The following is a 26,944-nucleotide window of genomic DNA, read 5'->3' as shown; positions in this document are numbered from 1 at the left end:
CAGAAACACCTTGTTTTGTGGACCTTTGGGATGAATTATTTAAACTGTTGTGACCCCGACCCGCCCCCAAACTTGTGTGTGACGCACACAGATCACCCGTCCGCCTGCCAAACCTCAGCCCAAACACACCGCGAGGACTGTCACAAGAGAAGGCTTGTCAACACTCGTCAACACAACCTGCAGACTGACTCCAGGTCAGAGCTTTCATCTGACCAGGACTCAACTGGGATCCAAACAGTGTCAATTTAAATAGATTTGTGGTTTAAAGTATGCAAACATGACTTTTTCATTGCATAATTATGCTCTTTTTGTCACAAGAGAAATCTTGCTTTGGCTCACACTCATACATTTACTAGATGTTCAGCTTTAACAGCTGCATTACTCTTCAACATATTTCTTTAATTTTGAGAAATTAAAATAATGAACATAAACTTAAAAGTGCAGTATCACGGAGAAGAATTTTTGCCTAACACTCTACCAGTGTCTACCAGCATTTCAATCAGTCCTACATAGTTTTAGCGTATACACGTTAATTTTAACACTACCTCTGAAACCAAATCTCACGTAAATTTATTCAATACCTTTCAGAAATTTTGCTCCTAGTCAAAACAATTCAACCTGCTGGAAACTCTAAATGAAGTCAGGAGTGGAGGGTGACAAGGGAGTGGATTTTCACTTCTGTCCCATCCCAGTCCAAGAAGAATGACTCTCATCCCATCTCTTTCCCATCAATTCTCAGTCCACACACGTCGCAAACTGATCAGAGGGCAGCAACCAGCCACCAGAACAGACGGGATAAAATAAAAAAGAATAAAAAACAAGACAACAGGATGACTAGCATTGTGTTCAAAATAAAGAAAATAGTGTTTATTCATATTAAAACTGCATATTTATGTACCACTGACCTATTGTTATTTTCATTCCTTCTCTTGTTGACTTTTTTTTCCTGTCCCATCCCAGGCAAGTAATGAACAGTGAAAATGACTCCCATCCAGAAAATGTCAGCCTCTAATCATCTGCTCTCAGGTTGGCAAAGTTAGCTGGTCAATCCCGCACCTTGGTTCAGACGGAAATATCTCACTATCACATGCAAACAGTGAAAGGACTGTCAAGAAGTATGGCAGACAAATTCAAATGTATTAGGATGTTTAGTTTGTCTGATGCTTTGACCTGTTTAAACCCTGCAAAACTTATCATCAACCATCAACCTAAGTTGCACTTTATGCTTAGTTTTAGCCAGTGTTAGCATGCTAGCTAAGATCAGGTGATTACTGGGTTGGTTGTTCAAGCCCCATCCTCCTGTCCACATTTGCTATTTCACTAAAAAACTAAGTTGGTGACCATGGAAGCTGCTGCAAATTTCAGTGCCCTGTGGAGGTTTCTGAATCTTAACATTCAATGTTACTCAGCAAACACACCGAGTGTATCCTCGAGCACTAACAAACTTTTTTTATGCACTTCCAGAAGCCAGATTAATTTTTGGTCATTCTGTTCTTCTTGTTTTGTTTTTTTAAATCCAGCATTTTTTATATTTACTTGCTAGCAGTTTTCTTCTTCCGTCTCTTCTGCTCCATTGCCTCATTTTTGGCATAGAACCGCTACCTGTGGAGGGGGAATAGTGTGCATCGTGTAACCCACAGACATGTATACATAGACGAAGCATAGGCCTTTGGATTATATGTCAAAGTTACTGCCACATTGGTCCAGTCAAGACTGGCCTGTGAACAAATACATGTAAACAGGGGAGCTGCGTTTTTTCTCGATAAAATGCACTAATGTTGACATTTCTCAACCATTTTCACTGAGTTGTATTGTATTCAAAGGTTCCTGACTGACATGTGGTAAACTAGAAAAAACATTACTCTTTAAAATGTTTGAGAAATGGATATGTTACAGTGTTTTTTATCCAGAAAAACTTTAGCTACACCATTTTTTTTTTGTTTGGTTCACTGGGCGGTCTTGCCCCATCTGATATGGTGGCGACTTTGTTGAGTAAACTTAAATTTTCACTTTTCTATTATTAGCAAAGCATTCAAGTATGCTGTGGGGTCACAGTAGAAAATCTGCTGGACTTTACAGCACAAAAAACAGCTGTGAGGGCTGTACCTACCATTGAGAATACTGACATCATGTAAAGTACACACTGTGATGATTCCAGTATTTTTAGACTGAATATATATAAATTTGACTACTTTAAGGTCAATGCAAAAATAAATATTTCACAATTTCCCAACCAGAATTTTCATCCTTGCATTGTGAGGAGGGCTGTCAGCTACCTTATGTCATCACACAGCAGCAGAACAATATGGCTGGAAGCAGCGTGAATGCAAAGTAAGTCAGCTAACGAGATGAGCCGAGCTGCTGGCAAATACACACAGATGATCTCTCGTCTTAGGATTGGAGTCGGATGCTGTGCATAGAAAGAGTTGAGAGCTCCAGTATGGATTAGTGGGGCTGGGAGTTGCTTATGCTCTTCAGGAGAACACAGAGCAGCGCCACACTGGATTACACAGCTGGGGAAAAGGTTACACACTTCAATGCGTGTGAGAGAGGGATGAACAGAAAGAACAAGCTCACAGCAGCAAAGATAATTAGAGAAGTCTACCTTCTCTCCTTCTGACAGCGCAGTCACACAGGTATTCCTATGTAGACTGCTTGGGAATATTATTTGAACCCTGCTCTGTTTACTTGGACAAAAGAACCATTTCTTGGCCCTCGCTTCTCTGTGCAATGTGTCTACTCGTGTCACCAAGGCAGATTCCCGTGTATTTATTGTGATTTGGTAATTAGTGTGCCTCAGATTCTGGTTTTAATTAGCAGTAATCACACTGGCCTGTTGCGTGACACTGAATCTGATCTGGATTGTTAGCAGACATTGTAGTACAGGCAGCTATTCAATTATACTCTTAATGAACAAATATAATATAGTAACATCATACTTGATATAATAGATGTAGTCAAGAGTGGAATCTGACTTGAGACACAGACTAAAGAAGACCAGCTCTTTGACCAGGTTCAGACATGTGATTAGTAGGATGTGTCTGTAATTAAAGGTCAATCAATGTGATTCTGAGGAGGATAACAAAAATAAAAACATAAGGTTGATGATGTTCTCTTTTTTATGTCCCGTGGTTTATTATTGAGTCAATCCCGTATACACCACCCTGCTACCTTCAATATGCACCAGCACACCAAATGAAAATAGTCCCCAGTAAATTCAGTGGAGTATTTATTTCTGCTGAGTAATGCTCGCTGCAGTGCCCAGCTGTTTAAGAAGATCATTTAGCCTAAACAAATGTTAAAACTATACATTAGTGACCCATTTTTAAAGATTTACATTTTCAGTGGAAGTGAGTGGGCTTGGAGATGAGAGCCAAAGGCAGGCTGGGGAAGATGAAAAAAACTGAGAGACTAATGCAATATTGGTTTTGTTGTTTTTATGGGATTTGTTGACAATAAGAAAAGCTTTATCCTTTGAATAGGAGCTAAACAAATGTCATTACTATGCACTAAATGACACAAATAAAAAAATGTTTTGTCATTTACTCTTGTACCTTAACTTGTATATTTTAATACAAGCTGGAAGGTATCAGTCAATGTCTTTTCTTCTTAAGCAATTTTTCTTGCTGCGAGTACTTTTGAAACAAGACGTGGGAAGACAGATCCCAACTGATTTGCATCAAAAGACAAATGGAATTTTCTCTCAGAATTGGATTTTTTTGTCCTCAGAGAAAACACGTATTTCATGATAAACAACACCTAACCAACTAATCAACCAACTTGACCAACTTTCCTTGTCTTCCCTGTACAGCTGTAGTGAAATGCACGAGGCCTGATAAGCCATTAACATTCCAGGCCTGTGTAGCAGGATCAGCCTCCTCTATTGTAATCACTGCAGTCCACTCCTGCTCCATATCTACAGCAGGTAGCTATTAGACCAAACACAGTCAACATGCAAGCTATTTCAATGCAGGTATCAATAGAATCAGAAGGAATCTGGATCAGAATACATAATACACCTACAAGACACCAGCAAGAGAAACAAGATGTCACGTACGACTACAGAGACATGGACGACACACAGCAGAATAAACGCTGGCATCTGAACAGGGCAGCACGCAGTTTGGTTACAGTAAAAGAAACTGGCCCATGATGTGAATATGCAAATACCGAACGTACGTGTTGCACATCTTACTAACTGCAGTGATGTTATATTACCCCGACGCAGCCCTTGAGCTTACTGACCACTGAATTTTGGACAACCCCTGAAAATAAGCAACACGCTGCAGCAAATGGTTTGTATTTATGCAACAGAGGAGAGCTAATGTGCATTCTGAGTCCGACTCCAAAGTGATAACAGGGTGTTTGTGAAGGAGTGTGTGGGAGAAGAAGACTGCAGAAGGAGTGGGTGGGCAGACGCAGCGATGAACTCGAGAGGTGAGTATGAATGAGGACTGAGGATTCCATATTTCTGCCGTCATAGCAGAGAATAATACATGTATTGTGGATTCTGTGGATGCAGCATCTCCCTCTGTGCAATGTTTGGTGGTACAGTGCTGAAATGTGTCCTAAGAGGAAAACAAGGTGGGGATCAGATAAACAGCTGTAAAGTACTGCACTGCAAGTGTGTGAATCTTCTGGAAAACCTAATCTAAGACTTTTAAAATGTTTTTTTAAAATGTAACTGGAATATACATAAGATAAACCTAACATCTGACTTTAAGTGATAGGTGGGATTATTTGAGGTGGGGGTGTATGAGGTACCCATCAATCAGGTCAGTGTATAATGTGCAGTAGTCCACATGGCCCCAGTTTGGAGAGGCAGAGAAGAGCACCAGCACAGAGCTAAGCAATGAACTACAGTAAATGGGGTCAGCAATAAAAGGTATTTTAGCCACTTAAAAAAGGTCCACTTAAAAAAAAAATCAATATCAGTTTAAGTATTCACTATATTTAGAACATTTTCACCGCTCTACCTCGCCGTCAGACAGCCTTTTCTGACAGGAAACCATTGTTACAGGAGCCGCTTATCGCTTTTTCCAGACCAACCAAACTCAATTAGGCAAAATCAGCATGTTCTTCCTCGATCAGTTTGTTTGTGTAATTGTGTGCCTTTTGTGTTTTAAAAAGGCAGTGCAGTTTCACCAAAGTCGCACAACAACACAAACAAACAAATACATCAAGGCAGCTGCAGACCAACAACTCTTGTCCTCTGCAAGCTAAAAATGACTGATTTTGCATTTGGAGTTTTGGTTGGTTTCCTGTCAGAAAAGACTGTCTGATGGCAAAGTAAAGCAGCAGTAAAAATATATAAACTGATACTGATTTTGTTTTAAGGTTGATCTTTTTTAAGGGGCTTAAGTACCCTTTATTGCTGACATTATCTACAGTTCATTGCATAGCTTCCATGCTGGTACTCCTCTCTGCTTCTCCTAACTGGGATGTGTTGACCGTCATCTACTGTAGCTAATAACACCGACAATCAATAAGTACCTCATCCAGCCCCACCTCAAATAATCTGAGCTATCTCTTTAACATCGCATCTGAAACATTTAGAACAGCAGGAAATATTTAATAGACATGATGCTAAGTTGTATTTAGAAAGCAGCTATTGCAATGATTGCTCTGCATTAATCTAAACCTTTAGCAATACCTACAGTTTGTTTGCTTTGCCCTGAAGCAGAGAACATTTTTTTTTTGTGTTTGGCTCATTTAGGATCACAATTAGACTCAGAGCGGTGCGTGTAAACACAAGTCCACAGGCTAAGAAGAAGCTCATTAACTGGACAGAGTGTGGGTGAGCTGTCATCTCACCAGACAGGGAATCAAAACAAATCTGATTCCAGCCCCTATAACTTTAATCTAAGCATGATGGATTTTAGACTGTGGTTTGTCCTCAGTTCATTTTCTAATGCTAAGTAAGGAATGAACAACTGCTGGCTGCTAAAGTCAATATCTTTCTTATTAAACCCAAAAGACTCCAGAATTACCATTTGTTCAGATTACATTCTCCTTCCTAAGAACAGAATGGCTTTGCTCCCACTCAACGAAACGGAGGAGGGCCTCTGGTATTCTTGCACCATTCAGTGCACCATTAAAGTGGACACGCATCTTTCTATTTTTGGATTTGGTCATTTTGTACTGTTCTATTACAGCCTGACATCACTGGACAGTTTTGATCACTGTCACCCAGCATGCATCAGTGCTACATGGACCTAAGCTGGGACAGTGAGTTGAGACCCTCGTAACCTTTTCAGGGAAACTTGTCATGCCAATATACTGATGACAGACAGTAGAAGACGTGGACGGAGATTCTGGGTCTGAAAAGTGAAGCCAATTTGGATGTGCTTTCAAAACCTGCATTCTTTTTAATGGCCAACAGGGGGCGACTCCACTGGCTGCAAAAAGAAGTCTAATGACCCAACTTCTCACTTGATTTATGACCTCAGTGAACAGTTTCCTAATGACTTTATGGTCTCAATTTCAAATTTCAAAACAGTCCTCTTCAAAATGGTGTGATGCTAAAAATAGACGATAAAGCTTTAGCACGTGGCTACAGTCTGATTGACGGGTCATTCAAGCGCAACACACAGGGCTCACGCAACTCAGATCAAACTGTCAAACTAGACAGTGTATATATACGGATCAAGATTGTTTTTAGAGACATAATTTAGCGTACTGATTAGATGTAAAACGAGAAACAATACGACCAGGCAGCCGACTTGTGTCTAGAAGGGAACTCAAGAGATTCGTATGCCTTGTTTCTCCATTTTGCACTAATGAATTATGTTTTATTATGAAACAATGCTTTGGTTAAGATATGGGTAGGTTTTGAGACAAAAAACACCTGGTTACAGTTTGGGAAAAATTATGGCTTGTGTTAGAATGTTCACTCTTGCAAAAAGCTCATGGGTCTGGGGTTGCCTTCACGACTATACAGCTATTTTATGAGCCAAAACCAAGGGTTCAAAATAGTAGCAGCATCACTGGTACTGACCTGCATATGTGGTGCCATGGAGTATGTTTCTTTTCACTCTACAAACAAATGCATGCTAGAATTTGCTTGCACAACAGGCAGACCAGTTTAGTCCTCACATGAGTCGCACTGGTCTAAAATGAACCAAATCAAACTGTCAAACGCACCAGGATTTCTTTGGAGCTCACGGTACAGACCTGCACACACAGGTTTGGTACGGTTGGTGAAAGCCTCTCTAGGACCCATGGATACCTTCAAAACCCTGGTTAAAAGCTCCGTGTGTGCGTGCAGCGTGCATATTTATTTGTTCCACTTTTTCCTGAATGAGACACACACACACACACACACACACACACACGTTTCATCAAAAATAAGCAGCTTATATTGTTTCAGTAAATCCAAAATTATGGACACACTGTGGGAGGACTCGTAACTGCTATGCCAAATTTACAGCTTTGCACAGTGCAGTAACAGATACAGTAGGGGGGTGAAAACTACCGTTTCCACATGAGGAATAACAATAATTAGAGGGAAATATACAGAGAGGGAGAGAGAGACAGATATCCCACTGTTGAGAGAGGAGCACAGTGTTACTGTAATTATAACTTGTGAAAGCCGGTGCTCTTGCAGCAGATTCCATCTGAGCAAACACTGGCGGTGCAGTAAAACTCCAATCTCGTTGATCTAAGAATTCTAATTGAGCGAACGGCAGAGGCTCCACAGATGGTGCAACATACAAACACACTGCAGAGCAATTAAGGAAAAGTCAATTTTCTCTCTCCTTTTCATTGGTATTAGCAGAAACTGTTTCCCCAAAACATGATGTGGATTGAGCCGATATAAGAGGAGGAAGTCAGAGGAAAGAGGGAGATGCGGAAGGAGCAGGGATGGGGGGGGGGGGTAAAACTGATTTACATGAAAAATGACAGATGTGCTTTTCTCAAGTGTGAAAGTTTGAAGGCTTTCCTCCTCAAACAAAACATGTTAACGCTGATGAGTGCTTCTTCGGTGCTTCCTATTCATGCAGATATAACCTGCAACATTTACACTGTCTTACACACTACCATATGTTTCCCCAACACATCACACGTGTATGTAAAAATGCAGGTGCAACATATGTTCATAGATCACATCAACGAAGTTCAGCATCAAACCGAGCACCACTGGAAACGAGCTGGAGTTGATGTCAAACACAGATGTAGGTCCTCATTTCAAAATGAAAAAGAAAAACATCCGTCCTCGCAGTGTGAGATCGTCAGACTTCACAGCAGCACCTCCTTAAAACTCGCTTTTACAAAACGGTCTACACTTCACAATGTTTTACTTTCCATTATCACATCGGTTTCATAGTTTCTCTTTATATTGCTACTGCATTGTCTTTTATTTTAATAGAGCAATATGTAAACACTGCATGTCCAAAAATAAGTACTGCAGTCCAAATATCAAGTTGGAGCCATGGATGCTATATTAAATAGGCTCAGACTCAGACAACTCATTCCTTAATAATATGTCATTAGTTTTCACTCTTCTTAATGTGCAAAAGTTATGGGCTGAAATAGAAAATTCTGATAACAAATGGTCATTTAATGATTTATTACAGTAAATATATTACAGACTTATCCTTTATCATCTTTACATATTTTAATTATGCTTGTTTTAGCATTATTATTTTAGGATTTTTAAAATGCACTTCCAGATTCCACTTTTAACTGTTTTAAATGTTCTTTTATTGACATTCTTTGTGCCTTTCATGAAATCAAATCTTATATTTGAATCTTATCTGTTTATATACTGTATTTATTTATCTGCTTTACTTAAATTTGATGTTTTTTTCTGAACATATTTCTTTTATACAAATTGATATATGCACCTAATTCTTTTATTTTATATTTGCACAAGGCCCCAGACTGCTTGATTATGCTCTAATATTCCAAATTGTTGTATTTCGAATGGGTGTTTTTGTTCTGTACATCTTTTAATATGGAAAGCACTCTGTGCTTAAGCTTGATACATAAGCTACATAAATAAAATTACCATTATAATTCTAATTATTATAACAGCAATGCAGGCAGTAGCTATGCAAAACGTTTCATCTAGCATTTACATGGCTTTTGGATACTGTCATATAAACAGCTGTTCCATGTCAATTTGCAGGGACGCTGTGGTTTACCAGAACGTCTTTGTGCAAATTACGTGAGGTGGCATATCATACTGAGTCAACACAGCCAGTTGTTAATACTCACATTTTTCTGCATGCCTGGAATACACTACTAGCTCCGACCTTGGGCATTGTGTTCTAATGTTCTATTAATTTACCTCTAATTACCCCACGTAGTGCAGGATGTAGGATGAGAGGATGAAAGAAGCAGCTTGCATCAGACTGAGAGAAACACCAGGGAAAGAGGAGGGTGGAGGGAGCCTGTGTGTGTGTGTGTGTGTGTGTGTGTGTTTGTGTGTGTAGCTGAAGCAGGGAACAGAGGAGACGAATTGCACAGGACTCCCTGCTGCTGCTGCACCCTACTTTTGGGAGGAGGCGCCTACTGTAGGACACGAACGAGGGCAGAGGGAGAGAAAGGAGGAAAGAAATGGGAGTCAATTGAGCTGTGATTTGTAGACCAGAAGCAAAGGTGGAAGATAAAGCAGGACAGGAAAGATTAACTAGCGCATGGGAGGCATGGGAGGCAAACGCAGCCAGTTGGCTCAGCGCTTGCTGCTTTTAGCCATATGAAAAGAGCCAGAGAAGAAGAATGAGGGAAGGAGTGGGGAGAGCTAGGAGTGAGGGGAATAGTTAAAATGTGTGTGTTTTTGTGTGCTCTACACTATTGTGATGGCATTTCATAAAATAGTATATATTAGAGGCAGAATAGTCTGTGTAGGCAGCAGAGCAATATTTGTGTAATGTTGTAGATGACAACATGATTATTAGTACTTTTGTTCTTTAACCTCTGCAACATTTGAATCTCATTTTAAAAAATCTAGATTTAACGAACATTTAGCTTTTGAAACTTTAATTTATGTCTGAGTGTGTATGTGTGTGTTTGAGAGATAATGAGACAGAAAAAAGGGCAAGAGATCAGGCAACTGAGTGTGTGTGAAATGCGAGGGGGTTATTGGTGTCTAGATTGGAAAATGCCAATGCGAAAACATGCCTCTTTATTATTGGAGTGAGGGGGTCAAATAAGTGGCAATGAGAGGGTGCGGGATGGTGAATGCCATCTGACTATACTGAAAGAGGATGTCCAACTCATGACCGGGCCACAGTGACCTAATGTCATGTCAACACACACAGACACACAGCTAACTGGCTTCAGAGCTGAAATTTCAGCAGCTGTCACAAAAGTTGACAAAGTCTTTTAAACTGCTGGAATTAGGAGATGTACTATTTATAGACCTATACAATTTATCTACATAAATTTGCCAAGCACACATGGGATTTTTCTCCAAAGTCTTGCCTCAATTTTTTTTAGTGACACACATAAAAAGCTGGCAGCTGCCCAGTGCGACAAGCTTCCAATGCTGGCCAGTCTTCTGGAGTTGGCTTCATTTGTTGTTTAGGGAGGAAAGATGTTGCTCATTCGCTCTCAGAGCTACACTGGGACATGAACCATATTGCTACTGTTGGCAGAAAACCATTTTATCAGCGTCAACTTTCCAGGAAAATTTTCAGTCTGCATAATAAATTCTAGGGTTTCAGAAGTCTACAGAACTTTTCGAGCATTGGATGACCATGTAATCTTGCGAGAGATGTGGAAACATGAAAGTTACCAGCAGCAGACTTACTCTGCTAGTATACCAGTTTTACTACACCGTGGTGAAAGACTGTGGATGCTAATACCAACACTTCTGACTTCTACTACTTCTATTTCCACCATCATGGGCATCATGAACACAGCACAGTGATCCTGGCTTCATAAGCAGTTTAATTAGCTCGTACCCACTGAATCATAACAATCTGTCAGACAGAGCATGGATTTCATGTGACTGACTGGCACATATAGTGGTAGTTGTAGTATCTCCACTGCCCTCCACTCAGTCTTCACTCACCTTGAGGAAAATAACACCAACGTCAGAATGCTGTTTGTTGATTTCAGCTCAGCATTCAACATAATCTCCCCCATGAAGCTGACTGGCAAACTGAACACTCTGGGCTCGAGTGCGACATTCTGCAACTGGATATTGGACTTCCTCACAAACAGACTGATGGTCTCACCTCCTCCACTCTAGTGCTCAACACTGGAGCCCCCCAGAGCTGCGTGGTCAGTCCCCTCCTGTTCATACTGTTCAATCACAACAGCACAAAAAAAAAAAACTCCCTATTGCTCGGCATCAGCAAAATCAAAGAGCTGATTGTTGATTTTCAGAGAAATGAGGCACAGACACACACTCCAGTCTACATCAGCAGAGATGATGATGTGAAGCAGGTGAACAGTTTTAGGTTGCTGAAAATCAACATCACAGAAAACCTGTCATGGACATCACACGTCAACCCTGGAAAAGAAGACAGCTGAGTTTCTTAAGGAAGCTTAAAATTCCTGTGCCAAGTTCTTGTTAACTTCTCCAACACAATCAGCATCCTGACTGGAAACATCACAAACTGGCCTGGGAAGGGTATGTGGTAAGACAGGAGGAGTCTGCAGCGGGTCTTTAAAACTGGCCAGAACATCATTGGTACCCATCTGCAGAGCATCAGTGATATCAGGGAGAGAAGGGGCCTGCGCGGAGCCCAAAGGATCCTAAAAGACAATACCCACCCCACCCACAGCCTGTTCACCCTGCTGCCATCAGGCAGGAGATACAGAACAATCCGCTGCCGTACCACCAGACTGAAGAGCAGCTTCTGCCATCAGGCTGCGCGGCTGCTTAATTCATCCTCAGTACTCCTCCGTGTAAAGGATCTCCTCAGCCAATTCCAATCAATCAATCAAAGAGGGAACAACACTGAAATCTTATTACACAACCTTGTTGTAAATGATAAATAAATCACTCATATCCTTAAATCCGTGTATCCTTGCAGTAATGCCGAGTGGTGCTAGTGGCATCTAAGATCCCAGTCCTGTTCTGTGATATTAATGCATGTTCTAACATTTTGCCTTTTAACTATTAACACCTTGCAGGAACCACCTAAAAAGTTCTCTCACTCCAGAAAGTCTTACAGACATGTGGCTCAGATCATAAACTGTCTGAGTGAATCAAAAAGTCCCTCTACCTATTAAGATCCAAGGACCGAAACATTGCAAATAAACAATCGTTTGGTTCATTCACAACTATTAACACCCAAAAGAAATCAGAAAAAAACAAACAGGTGCATCAAATCTAAGAGACACAGATGCTGTGCTGCATTTAAAGTGATTTTCAGTTGGCTGTCCAAAACTTTTAACAACCAACCTGCTTCTGTTTATAGTGTTTTTTATTGTATTTGCTGTCAGATCATCCAACAAAGTCCAACAAAGCTGCAATAAACAGTTTAATGTTTACTAATTAGTTGTTAGGTTTAACTAAACCAAAGCTGATCATGTTATGAGGTCAGTTTATTATATTTTAGTCAGGTATTTCAGTAAAGTTTTATTAAATTTGATACATTATAATATATAAATCATAATATACATATGAGATATTTTGCTTAAAAGAATCTTAAAACAAGGTCCACTTCCTGGAAACGTTCCAGTGACCAGACATATCTTGTGGCTTTCATCAAAGGAGTTTTGTTCAGTTTCCATAGAGATTATTTTGTTTATATCACGTCACTTAAGTGATGAGTTCAGGTTTCGTGTGTGGGGGCAGATTGTAACCGCTGTCTCTGCTCAAGGATGCTTTCAGCCGTCGGATGTGGGTGGTCTCCTTGATCTGTCTCTGCCCAGAGTCTGGAGTCCTTGCAGCCTCCAACAAATTTTCAGTAAGTGGACTTTTCGTTAAGAGTTTTTTGTCAAGCTAGCATTCTTGAGGGCGAAGAACCTTCAAGCACAATATTGTGATAAAGTTAATTTTCTGAAAAATCAATTGAGAAAATATTAAAGGATAAAGTAGCCAGACACATGTGTCTCTTTTGGCTGAGCTATAAAATAAAACTTGACAAATCATGTACTTCTTCTAAGCGAGTTAAGATTTTATGAACAGAAATGATCTTTTTTGGCATTTTGCCTTTATTTAATAAGAGATACAGGCGGACAGTGCAGGACGAGAGTGAAAGATATCATGCTACAAAGGTCCCTGGGCTGAGTCGAGCCGGGGGCGTTGCAGTTATGAGTCTTAACCTCTTGGCTACCAAATGCCTCAACCCGGCAATATTCTTGAACATAATTCAGTCTTCCATCTCTGTATGGTCACAAAGGTCAGTAGAAAATTAAACACCACAATAGCTTCATATCTGACTAAAAAAGTTTTCCACTGCATATATTTTTTAGCTATTATCCATAATAAAAAACAGACCAATATCCAATATTCTTCTTGGCTTTTGTGAGGTCAGATAGCACAAAATGATCCTGAATCTGAATTTTAAAAAAAACATTAAAGTAACCTTAAAATATACAGTATCTGTTTGGCCTTTCGGCTCTTTGTGTGCCACGTTACCCTGTAACTCTGACTTTGAATAGAGTCGGTTTTATGGCCTTCACAAAACTGTGTAAATATACTGGAGCACTGAAATGAAAGCTGAGATGACATCTGCAGTTTTTTTTTTTTTTCTATTCCCTCTACCTGCCTTCATTTGTGAAATCAGCAAGTAAATATGGTTCTTCTGTCAGTTCAAAACAATTTTAAAAGGTATTCCCACAGCTGAATTATTCCATTCCATATGCACCATGAAACTGCTTATTCAAGGTGATGCTGTTGAGAGTGATGCAGGTTCACAGTGTGGCTACGGGCAGGGAAACTTTCTCACCATACTCTCTTTGACATGATTACAGAAGACACTATTAAGATGCAGATACAATATATAATTGAAAATGACCTATTTTTCAAAGGATTATTTTTCCTAAAGCGGTGGGCTGGCCGGAGCTGTCATTTCTACAGTAGCTGTCAGGACGTAGCTGGCTGACAGTACGCTACAGCTCTCCTGATAAGACTGTGGCACAGAAAATGAGATCTTGGCTAAATGTATAAAAAAAAAAAAGGACAGTCAGAGATGAGCAAATGCCTCCGTTCATCTTTTCAGTGTGGTGCAGCAGCAGTAAAAGACTGCATTGGACAACACAGCCAACAGAGAGGCTTGGTAAGCACTGCACTAGACACCACAGAGGAGAGTCCTGCACGGTTGGGTGTGGCAGAAAGGACGGGGTTCTGATAAAAGAAGTGACCTGGATGCTCCCGAGGTAGGTTTTAAGAAAAGATGGGGTGGGACAGATGATTCAGTTGGGGACAACTTGTCCAACAAAGAGTCTACACAGGAAGGGAAGGATCAACTCCTCTGGTCCTCTACAAAGGGAAATAAATCTGTCTCTCATTCAGTGGAAATGGACAAAAGTCCCCAAGGCCTGCTGATCTCCAGCCACTGATAGGACCATTTTTCTTTCTCATTCTCCTGCTCTTTGTATTCCTTGCTCCCTGCTAAGTTTCTCTATCTCACTTCTCACTCCGTTTCCTGGATATGTCCACCTGTCTGTCTCTAGTCTTTCATTTGTCACTTTCTGCTGTATCGTATCCTTTCTCGTTCTTTTTCAATTCCACTTCTCTTTTTGTCTCCCGCCCTCCTCCTCCTCTCTCCTCTGCCTTCCTCTCTTATGATGTGTTTAGCATTCAAGGCCTCTCACTGCTGCATCACAGGCCTGTTTGTTTCACCGAGGTGCAAAGAGAGAAAAAAGACACAATTCCTCAGGGACGGAGTAAAATTTCTATATGCCTTCTCACTTCTCACTGTGGAGTATAATGCAGCTGCATGGACGTGCATGTAGATACAGTATGAGCTGCAAATGCTTAAGATTGACATCTTTGCATGCACACAGAAACACAATGTGATGCATCAAGTGTGCCTCATGCATTTACCTAAAAAAGACACACACGAGCACGGGTGCCGATGTGGGTTAAATATTAGACAATTTCTATCCTGGGAAGAGAAGGACACTATCCTGGGAAATCCTCTTTGTTTAAGATATAATTTCAGCTTCCATTAAAACACATATTTCAGGCAATACCATATGTAACAAGGAAACGTGTGTGCTCCAAACCTGACTTAGTGTATTATATTGTGGTATCAATAATTACTGAGGCATAAGAACACCATTTCAACATTAATAAACATTACAATGAGCATAATATAAACTGTGCAAATGCCAAGTTTACTGCCTGTGATCTGTCACTATCACAGCCTCTTGGAAGCGATATTTGCAATTCTTAACATTATTAGCAAATGAAATTAATTAAAGCAAGTAGTTTGTTGTTTTCAGAGTCATTCTATTCAGCTGAGCCGCATTGTATATTCTGTTCATGTTCAGGCGCGACTGCTGCGATGGCTGGCACCGTGCGTGCCACAATGTTGGATATAGTCGACCTAATAAACTCAGTGATCACTCAAAGTTAAAAAGCAGAGCTCAAGAAAGCTCCCATTCAGTTGGTGTGAGATTTTAGATGGATTCTTTGGGAGATTTTGGCCGTCCTTCTTCGATGAGAAGGACATTTTGCCACAGCCAACCGTTGAAGGTAAATCCATCATATGCCGCCATCTCTGCCAGTGCTTCACCCAGAAGTATTTTGAATAAAGTATGAATCCAGTGCTCTTGCAGGCTTTGGGTTTTCACTTGGAATTTATAATATTCAATTCCTTCACAATGATGCACACAAGCATGCATGCTTTCATATCTATAGACCCACCCACACACTGAGAACAGTATGCATACACAACACACCCACTATTCATTAGGAAACACAACATGAACTAATAAAACCTTAATAACCATCCGATGTTAATGCCCATTGCCATTTGACTTTGATGCTTAACTGCAGTTCAACACCCATACAATTAACCTCCAGTCTTTTTGCATGTCAGATATGGAGGGAAGATTGCCTCGATCTGAGCCCCCTTCACACAGAGATGCAGGTCAACGAGCTAATGACGAGTCCTTGCACTGTTCACGCAGGAGCTAAGCACTTTAAATCCTCCATTGCTTATTAGAGAACTGTACACAACGCATCTCTAACATATTCCAATTAGAAGCAAATTATCAGGACATTAAGCATTCACATTCATAAAGCACCATGTTTACTGAATCGGGACAAACTGGGTCATATTTGGTTGTCTTAGATGCCTGTGCTGACACAGAGGATTCGTTTACTGTGCGGTAGCCCCCGGCTCTATTCTGCTGCAACAGTGTCCCCTGATAGAGTCTTAACCTGGAGGGCGGCTGACGCACACACACATCCAAACACACCCTCACACCAATAAGCACAAACACGTCCACATACACCCCCCCGAAAATAAAATCACAAACAAACACACACACACCCGTGCAGAGCCGGGTGGTTGTAATTAAAAAGCAGTGGAGCTCTGTGGAGCAGAGAGAGGCTATCTGAGGAGAGAGGGAGGTGGGAATACTCCACCCGTTCAGCCTAAAGGCTTCCACTAATTACCTGTCAATGACAAGGAAGAGGGAAATCTAAAGTGGTAAATATTGTCCCAAACTGTCATCCTCAATGAACCATACACTCGGCAATTCAGTTCAAGGATAATGCCCACTGACTTGGGAAATAGGATAAGATGCCATATGTTTGTGTAATTTAGGGATAATTAGTTCCGAATCTGTTACAAACAAAGTGACATGGTGGTATTAAACAGTGTGATACCAACTAAAGGTCACCCGCCAGACACACAGTAATCAGGCGAGATGGTGAAAAGATGGTGCTCGGAGGAGCTAATTTTAAAGCTCATTTTAATAGCAAATTTCAAAATTGTGATTTTTTCAATGAGAAGCAGACAAACATTAGAATTTGTCACCGTATAAAAATGTAACGCTTCAGATTAAGTCCCGCAAGGTACAGTGTAATTTTTTTCAATTCACAGTGTAATTATTTGTACCAACGGTATGCCCATAATTAAAATCAACTAATAAAACCTAGCAACAGACCTTTTTCACACACCATTTTGACATGAAATAGTAGATTAAACACGGTGTGACCCATGAGGCTGTGACCGTAACAGCATAACCGTGGGCATGTGGTGCCTACCACTGGGTTGAGCTCATTAACCGTCATCACTGCAAATTTTATTTTGAAGGGTCAATCTCATGTTGAGATCAGATGCATTGATCTGTTAATACACTCAAGTCAGAAAAAAAGCCTCTAGACAGGCATGTTGAGATTGCCAGTGGGCTGCTAACAACATGCTTTTCAAGATTGAAAAATGGAATTATAATTACAAAACTTATCAGTATCAATTTATTTTACCACGTCTCCAAAGAAAAAAAGACCCTGCAGTTCAAGGCTGGATTACAAAACTTCTGAAAGGGATACGATTGTCCTGGAGCCGACGTTGTCAAGGTACGCTAACACAGCACTAGCTTTTCCAGCAGGTGGGAAACAACAGATGAGACCTTTCTTGGTCTTGAGAAGCTGCAGAGTTTATTAACTGACACGCTGTAACCTGTACTGTACATTTACTGCCAGACTGACAGTTTATCGCTAAGTTTAAGTTTCTCACTTGCACATAGCACGCGGCTCCACGCTGCTCTTATATGGGTGTACTTCAATAAAGTCAGATAAAAGATAATTATTAAGCCAGTTGCGGTAAACCTCCATCCTGCAAGAAAATGTTGCTTTGTGTCCAAATCCACACCGTCACAGCTCCAGTTACCAGTGATACTAATTAAAGTTACATTCCATTCAGGTCAAACAGGACCAGGCTGCTATTGTACATGTCAGCTCTTCAGAAAGACTCCTACACTATGGCTGCCGTAAAAAAGGTCTATCGCACCGTAATCACTCTGTGAGAACTGTCAATCACCGCCTAGTGTTGAAAACATCACTTAAGCAGACCTTTTTTCAGCTCAAGCACACAAAAAAGCCTTCAAAAGTGTGACAATTTTTATGTGCCAAAAATGTGTTCTTCTCTCAAATCCTTGCAGATAGTGTTCATATTTTATATATGTGAAGTAAGAGTGTCAAAGCCAACTTTCTACTGTGTGTGGAGATGCGGGGTAGAAGACATAGAAAGGCTTATGGTTTCTGATACTGACTTTTTTGAAACATTCAAAAACCAAAGCATTCACTATCTCAGATTTCCCTACCCCTACCAATTAGGTTTCGAGTAGACCCTGGAAACAGTATGTGCTAGATAGGAATGTTGTCTGCAATCAAATGCCACTGAGTAAGTGACTCAGTGACTGTAGTAAGCTGTGTGTTCATTTACATACAACATCTGTGCAATGCTGTAATATTAATATGTGGGTGAGATACTCTACACACAGAGACGTGAAAATAGAATTCTAGTGGGAATAGTGAGAAAAAAAAGAGATTCAAGTCACATTTGTTTGATGTAAGAGGTTATAAAACATTCAAATGTCAGGCACAAAAGCATGAATGCCCCACCTAGTTTAGTAAACCTAGTTAAATGGAAAATCAGGTCAGCACTGGAATGCTCGGGTTAATATTCAGGCATTATTGGAGCATGCACACTTGTTTTGTTCAGACACATTCACATCAAATGGATATTGATTGCTTACCTATACACAGAAAACCAAGCTACTTGTGATCAGCAACACTCAGTAAGAGGATCACAGTCAATGGACAAATCACTTCGTTTCTTTAAGCATGTTAGGAATGAAAATGTCACTTGGCCAGTTTCTTTTGGTCCAGTCTGAAACACCAAAAAACTTTGGATGGATTCTGTCAGAGACATTAAGGTTCACCACAGGGTGAATCATCCATGTCCATGAAATTAGTTCAGATATACCGTAACGTTACCCTCAAGGTGAATTATTAATCTAGCACCATGATTCATCAGTTCAAAATTAGGTCTGCACGATATAATAAAAAAAGAAAATCATACTACTATTATTTTGACAGATTTTATGATTGAGATATGATTCATGATTTGTGGAAATGATCAGCTTTGCACTAAAAAAAGCTATTAAAATGATGATGATGTGACACCAAATATGTTTTCTTACATCTGCAGTACCAGATTTGTAGGCTGGGGCATCTCTGCAGCACTACAGTATTTCATTATGATGCCGTTTTATCATACATTTTAGCTTTAGTACCCATATTCTATTTACCCACATACCAAACTAACATGGTAAACATAACTGCATACCTTTCCATACATCAGCATGTTACCATGTTATCATTGTGAACATGTTAGCATACATAGGTCAACATCAATGTGTCTGAAACAGTCTGAAAGAGCTGACAGATTCTTATCTTGTCCTATCCTAGTCTTGCTTTAAATAACCAATGTTCTGCCTGAGAGTGCCTGAACACAGCCAGTACTGGATCTCCTTTTGTCACATAAATCTGCGCCTGCACCCACAGAGTGAAGATGTCAGCACAACAGTTGCTGCAACACCAGGTTGCTTCAGTAAAATTTTATAGGTTTTCAGGGTGGAACATCTATGCTGGGGGGTCCAGAGAGTAATATAAAATTCCTCTTTTGTTGTATTTTTGTGTGCATTTGATAGCTGACAGAGAGCAACAAGAAACGCTGGGAGAAATAGAAGGAGATGACACACAGCTGGACACCATGAAGAACAATCATTTCTCCCTTTTTTAAATAAATTCGGACATTATTATGAACAATATGTTTTTCCCTCTTTGTTTGACCTTCCTTCATAACACTCCAAATTTGACATTTGATAATGATCTGTGAAATACTTTTGCATTACGTAAGGTGCTGATGTTTTAAGGCTGTGTTTTACTGCAGCACTTTTTGGCAAGATGTTGGCACAGCAGGGCCATATGCTGTGTGTCTTAGTCCAGTTGGACCCAAAATGGCTCTAAACGGTGCTGAGCTTCTGCCAGGGAGAGACAGAGAGCAGATAACTCGGTCCAGTCAGTCACTTACGCGAGGATGGAGGGAACAGCCTGGAGAGGAAGCTATATGGGGACGTCTGCGGGGGTTTCAAGGAGCTAACCTATTAATAACTATTAAAGCCCTTCTTGTGTGCCACTGTTCTTAGTATTAGTAGTGATAGTTGAGCAAGATTGGTACCTCAGTCATATTTTTCTTCCCTTGTTTTTTTTAGTTAAATATGTGCTAGCCTCGGCTTGTTTATGTAAAAAAGAAAGCCAAATTTTGAAGACAGTTAAAGACGTTGCTGTAGTACCTGAAAAAGCACATGCCAAGTTAGCTAATGTTGGCCAAATGCTAGCTAACTAGCTTACTAATCAGCACCAACTAGCTTGCTGGTTAGTGAGCGGTTTGCTAATAATTCACTTCACTCAATAGACTTTATTGGCATGGCATTTCACACATGTGGCAAAGCATCATCATTAGCACTAACAACATTAGCTAGCTAACTGGTTGTGGGGAGAACTGTAAAAGTGACATATATTCACATTTTTAAGTTAGCTAATGTTACCCAAACGCTAACTAACTAGCTAACTAATCTACATCAATCATTAGCTGGGTAGTTAGCTCCTGTTTTTCTAACAATTCAGTTTAATTCAATTCATGACATTTCACGTGTCGCCAAAGCACTAACATTATCTAATGTTAATTAACTAAATGTGACCCTTTATGTCACTTTTACAGGAAAAAAGAGAACATTGACTGAGGAAGCTTCCTCAACTGTTATTATAGCAAAGAGCACAAATAAACAATAACAGACAATAAACTGCTATGTTGAGATACTTTAGTTAACAACATGATAACCAAAACAAAACAAAACTCACTATCAAATGTAAAACAGCATGGTTCAGAAGAGAATCATGATTATTTGATGACTGCGCATGCAACTAGTCCCTCTTTTGTGGCAGTTTGTAGCGTCTCCTTTTCTTGATAACAAGCGGTGGTACCATGTGTCTATTGCAGCCTTCACAGTGTGCTGTTAAGCTGAGCAGTGTTAGACAGGCTGACTGATGAGTCATAGGGGAGTGTGTCTCTGTGTGCGTGAGTGTGCATTGTGTGCATTTATTTCTGCGCCCCTGATACACCAAATGTATTTATCTCACACAACAGTTCGCACTCTGAACACACGTCGCCTTCCTGGTGAGAGAAAAGATGGCTAGTTTCACACAACAGGCCTTCAGTCTCCATTCAGAACGGCTGCTCGTGCTATTTTCAGTTACACGTCTGATATCTCTCGTCTGTTTCATTCAGACACTTGCTGGTTTTGGTTTTAATTGGATGCATTTAAAGACTAGTTTAAAGCTTTCCTTCCATTGATGTGTTTCATCCTCCACCTTAACACTGGCTTAGGCAGCCTGCTGTGAGGCCCTGCATTATGAGATTTGTCTCAGCTGAATGACGTGCGGTTTACAGCTCTTATTGTCATGGCAACACTTACACTTGGCGGTTTGAGCATTCAAATATATGATCCATGTATCTATACAGAGTTGACACACCTTCAGCTGCTTTCCATACTATTGAAAAACAATGGAATACACTCATCAAGATGGTGATCCTTCAATCCTGACTTACTTCACACATAGTTTGTAGAAGACTTGCAGAACCCCCTAACTTAAATTATGTCAACATCAGCAGCACGCGCTCAATAAGGCATTAAAGGTTGATTAAAGGGATCCAATTCTTTAGTCAAAACCGTAGTGTTAATTAAAGAATCAACATTTAACAAAAACAATTAAAAATCTGATATAAATTACTCCGAAACAATGCACTTGTGCTCACATTAATCTGGCCATCGTTTATCACACAGGCTGTAGTACGGAGCCCCTCTGGTGACATTGGATGAAAAAAAAATAATGCGTGGCCACGCATTACTATCTCGTGGCCACGCATTATTATCTCGTGGCCACGAGATAGTAATGCGTGGCCACGCATTATTTTTTTTTTTCATCCAATGTCACCATAGGGGCTCCGAGTCTCTCGCTAAGAATTACTCCATGCCTTGCCACAAGTGACTGAAGTATGTCATTGTAATTCATTCCTATATTAAAATAAAATGAAATTAAATCAAACTTGTCCATGATAAAACCAACAGTCTGCATGGGATGACTACAATAACTATCTCGTGACCACGCATTAACTATCTCGCGACCACGCATTAATTATCTCGTGGCCGCGCATTAACTATCTTGTGGCCACGCGTTATTATCTCGTGGCCACGAGATAGTAATGTGTGGCCACGCATTACTATCTCGTGGCCACGAGATGCTAATACGTGGCCACGCATTATTTTTTTTTTTTCATCCAATGTCACCAGAGGGGCTCCGTACTGTAGCCTATAAAGCAGGGAATACTAATGTAGATCCATCTGCATCTTCAGCTGCTCTAGACACCATTGGGGGGATTATTCCTGTATGACTCATGCCGTGACTATCTCTGTTAAATGATAAGATTACGACGGGTTGAATCACCAAAGACTCATCACACATCCCCTTTAACTTTCCCTGTTGTGCATACAATTTGTATTATTTGGATTATAACTTATAACTATTATTATTAACACTGTTATTCTATTCATTCTTATTCTGCTCTTTAGTTGTTCCTTATCTGTGTTTCATTCTTATTGCTGTTGCTGCTATGACATCTGAATTTCCCTCTGGACATTAATAAAGGTTTATCTTATCTTATCTTATCTCACAATGCCAAATAAATTATTTTAATGACTCTTGAAGATCTTTTTCTCAGTTTATTGTTCCTGATTGACCTGGCTTCACTTCATATGGCTGTAAAAAGAAAATTAAGAAACAACAGATTTGATGTACTGAATGTGAAATCTGAACTGAATGAGTGCTTCATAAAACTTTTAGAAGTATAAATTTTCAGACTAATTTCAGGTCATTTCATGGTCCAGTGGTTAGGATATGTGTCAAAATACTCTCATTTCGGGGGTTCAAACTCTAACTGATTGAAAACCTACCTGCTTGAAAGCAAATACTGAAGAGACAATAAGAGTAAAATGGAGATGAACTGATTTCCTGTCTACAGATTCAAGGCAACAAAGCAAAGAATACCAAGCTACTGGCCTCAAAGTTATTTTTGCATGTGGCATTTACAAACACCACTTCCAAAATAGCTGGGACACTGTGTAAAACATAAATAAAAGCAGAATAAAATGATTTACAAATGCTTTCAACCTATATTCAACTGAATACAGCACAAAGACAAGATATAGATATAAATATACACTCATTCTGAATTTGATGCCCTCCAAAAAAATTGGGGCAGGGGCACTTTTCCTCTGTGCGTCAGTGCATCTCAGATGAGCTCAGGCACAGATCGGCATTCCTGGATGGAAAACAAACAAGTTTATCAGTTTGCACATGAGATATCATGTCTTTACTGCATTCAAGTGAATACAAATCAAAAAGTATTTGCAAATCAATGCATTTTGTTTCTATTTACATTTTACACAAGATCTAAAAAAGAAATTATAAAAGTAAAATAAAAACACATTTTTTCAACCTTCCAAAAAATTAACTGGATATGAATTCTTTCTGTGTGTATGCTTGTCTGTGCGTTTGTGTGTGAGACTGGCTGCCAGAGAATACACTTAAGTATTCGGCCTATGAGACTTTAACAGATTAGCAGTAATTGGCGAAGTCTTTCCCACATGCCCTGTGAAAGGTAGAGAAGGAGGGGGAGAAATAGAAAGATGCTGTTGCAGGGTGGTGATAGCTTGAATAGATTACAGCCCTTTTATAGGCTGTTGAAGTCACTTTCGTGTCCCTCAACAATTACCATTAAAGTGCTCTCGAGCAGGGCGCTGCTCCTCGCCACACAACCGTTCTGGAGGAGCGGAAGCCGCGGATCCTGGGCTGCTTGTAGGTGTGAGGCTGCGACTCGCCCCAGGAGGACGAGCTGTGTTCATTCTGCACACTAAATGAGGTGGAAATAGTATTACACTTTTTCATCTCATGCCCAAAAAGTGACCTTTTGAGGGGATTTTTTTTTCTAAAAAATTACCCAAATATATCAAGCCTTTAAAAGCAAGAGCGCCACTGAAAAAAACTGGCTGTCCCTGCCGAAATAAATGCCAACATGCAGAATAATAGCAGCACAGCCAGTGGGTACTGAGCCTCATTCCAGTGATGTCTCTTTTTATTATGGACCGTTGTGGAGGACGACTTTGCATTAATATCCCTTTCAAGTAGCATCCTCTTAGGTTAATATGTTTACATGTATATTGTCTTAGTCATTCTCTAGCAATAATCAAGTGAAGCGCCTTTCAAGTCTTATTAAAACTGAATGTGTGTGACCCTCTCTCCACCTACGAGCACTCCCACCGACTACTGCTGTAAATTGGGTACTTCATTCATGCGATGTTCTTAGTCAACGCACCTTGTTAAATCAAGATTAACTTAATGGAGATACAGCAGTGGCTTTAGCCTCTAATGTTCTGCAGCCCTACTATTATAATGATTTCTCCATGCCAGCTAGCCAGTGATATAGTAATAATCTCCATCACAGTCTTGAGTCAGTAATGTATACATAATAGCACTGCCATAATAGCACTGCTTTGTACTGGTGATACAGGTGATGCAGTCAGGATATGAGTGATTATGTGAGGAAGCAATTACAAAGCACATCTTCATTTTTTTTTCCTGTATAACATGATGGAAAACCTCTAATATAGCAAATTTGCTGTCTCGCTGCAAGAACTGCAGACACTCAGGCATTTGTCTTACTTCACTTGGAGGAAAATGTAATTACAGGCAGCATCAACGCATGCAAAGTCAAACTTAAAGGAGGTGAATTAAGTGAGATGGATACAACAAGTGTGAACAGAGGTAAAGTAAAAATTTCACAGCCTGGGTGAGAAATTCATCTGACGCAGTACAGCGAAAGAAGAACTCCATCCACATAACAAGCTACAGTTTCTGGATTGAACAGCACGTTTCCATAAAATGGTCAATGTAGACATTATATGATAAATAATTAGAATATTTCTATGTGTAATGTGTAATATTAAAATTGCGGTTAAAACTGCAAAACCAAAACATCTCATTTAAGATCAAAAACAACTCTGCAAACACAGAACCGAGGAACTGAATTTCTGGAACCAAGAAGCCAGATAGTTGTTTTCTTATTTAAATATGAAACACTGTTTTAAGAGCAAGACTCTTCCATCTGATTAGGCAATGATTTGAAGCCACAGAGTGCAGAACATGTCATCACATCCTCTCAAATTTACAGTTTCTGAAAAGGCAAATCCATCGCACCTGGGAGTTTCATGTTCAAATATGACACTCAAGGACACACAGTGCCAAGACTTGGGGTTGACCCCAACAATCCAGCTTTACCACAGAGAAATCAACAGATTTTTTTGTGTGTAGTGTAGAGAGAGCTGTCAAAACTATGAAGTGCAGGAATGGAGATGTGTTCTCAGTGTTAACCAAAATAAATATTTTCTCCACAGTTACCTCCTAATTTAAGGAGGTCCATCTGGAACTCATCAAGAGGTGAACAAATTTACGGAGTGGCCTCTAGAGCTGCAGTATTGTCCTCCCCACAATCCAGCTGACTCAATATAAGCATACATACGTGCACATACTCTACACACAGCCTGGGGGCAGAATTAAGAGCTGTAATTGCTGACAAAACCACAGAGACCTGACACTCTTACCAGAGACGAGGAAGATGAGGGAAATAAAATAATCACACACATCCATACACTCTCTCTAGCTAATACACACTAACATGCACAGGCGGGGTACGCTCACACGCACACTGATGAATTCATCGGCAGACTGAATAGCTAGAGGGTGCAAACTGTTCAAATGCTGCAGAACTATGCCACTTCAGTGCCAGGGGAGTTGGATGTTTTGCCAGCCATCTGCAGATGCAGAGTGCCCCTCATCTCTCGGCGTGGTATTTGTCATTTGGGACGGCCACAACGTGAGCCATGGTGGGGCCGTGGCTGATTTAAAGTGACACGGACGCAAGGCCATCGTATTCATCACAGGGGAGTGGCCCGCGCTCACTGACTCCCAGATTGCCGTCCTATTTGCAGGCCCTGCCCCGACCGCAACCCCACCTATCACCGGCTGATCTATGGCGTGCCAGCAAACCCAAACAAGGTGTCATCTTGTCGGGACAAATAGGCAACAACAGTCTTAAGGGCAGGTGGTAATCCTTCTCACATGCTTCAACTGTGTGCTGCTGGAGAATTCATTTTATTGTGCCCACGAGCTGCTGTACAAGCTGTACTCTATTTCCCATATTTTATTTCTCTCGCAGTTGCTTTCTTTCTCCTCCGTTTGAACATCTTCTCTCCTTCGTCTCTCACTCTTACATTTGAACACAGTGTCAAGAAATACAAGAGTGTGTGGCCTTTAAAAAAAACCCTACTGGGAGTGAGAAAGAGAGTAACACTCAAAGAACGTTGTTTCCTAACCTCAGGCTGGATTCGGTGGATTTTGCCAACAGAGGTGAGCAAAAGAGTGGAATAGCATATTTTACAAAGTTTCACACCGTTTATTAACTTGCGCCTTACCTTGCTGAGCTGACTGGCCGGTGAGCCGCTGTTGTTGACAGTATGGCATTTGAAGCTGAGCAACGATTCCCCTACGGCATCACGCTCTCTGCTCCTGTCCTTGTCAGTGTGGGAGTGGCTGTCAGGGAGTGGCGAGGTGGCGGAGGAGGGGGGCCGCTGAACTGCAGTGCAGGACAGGCCGAGAAAGTTAGACGGCCGGATCATGAAGGCCTCCAGAGCTATGTTAGCAGACACCTGAGGAGGGGGAGCGAGCCAAGAATTAGGAGAGGGAAGGGTCGGAGGGTGGCAGAAGGAGGGAGGGTAGAGTTTTATATCAGTCATTTAGCAGATGCTTTTATCCCAAGTGACAGCAGAGAGGTTAAAAAAAATAGACAGAAGCAAAAAGAAACAAAAGGGAGCAATTTATCTTTCTTTAGCCTTATTCTAG

At 40.5% G+C, this 26,944-nt stretch overlaps 1 protein-coding gene across 1 annotated transcript in view; it reads right to left on the bottom strand.

The window, feature by feature from the left end:
- Positions 1-26,944, bottom strand: part of adgra1b (adhesion G protein-coupled receptor A1b) — a 178,212-nt gene that overhangs the window by 90,114 nt on the left and 61,154 nt on the right. The window contains exon 12 of the mRNA XM_084735557.1: positions 26,518-26,751. Within this exon, the coding sequence (XP_084591683.1) occupies positions 26,518-26,751 (234 nt within the window). The remainder of the gene's footprint in view (positions 1-26,517; positions 26,752-26,944) is intronic.

Source organism: Lutjanus erythropterus, chromosome 14 (genome assembly GCF_056507025.1).
Source record: "Lutjanus erythropterus isolate fLutEry1 chromosome 14, fLutEry1.hap2, whole genome shotgun sequence".
In the NCBI taxonomy this organism is placed as follows: domain Eukaryota; kingdom Metazoa; phylum Chordata; class Actinopteri; order Lutjaniformes; family Lutjanidae; genus Lutjanus; species Lutjanus erythropterus.
The sequence above is the reverse complement of the archived record's forward strand: the minus strand, read 5'-3'. Positions and strand labels throughout refer to the sequence as shown.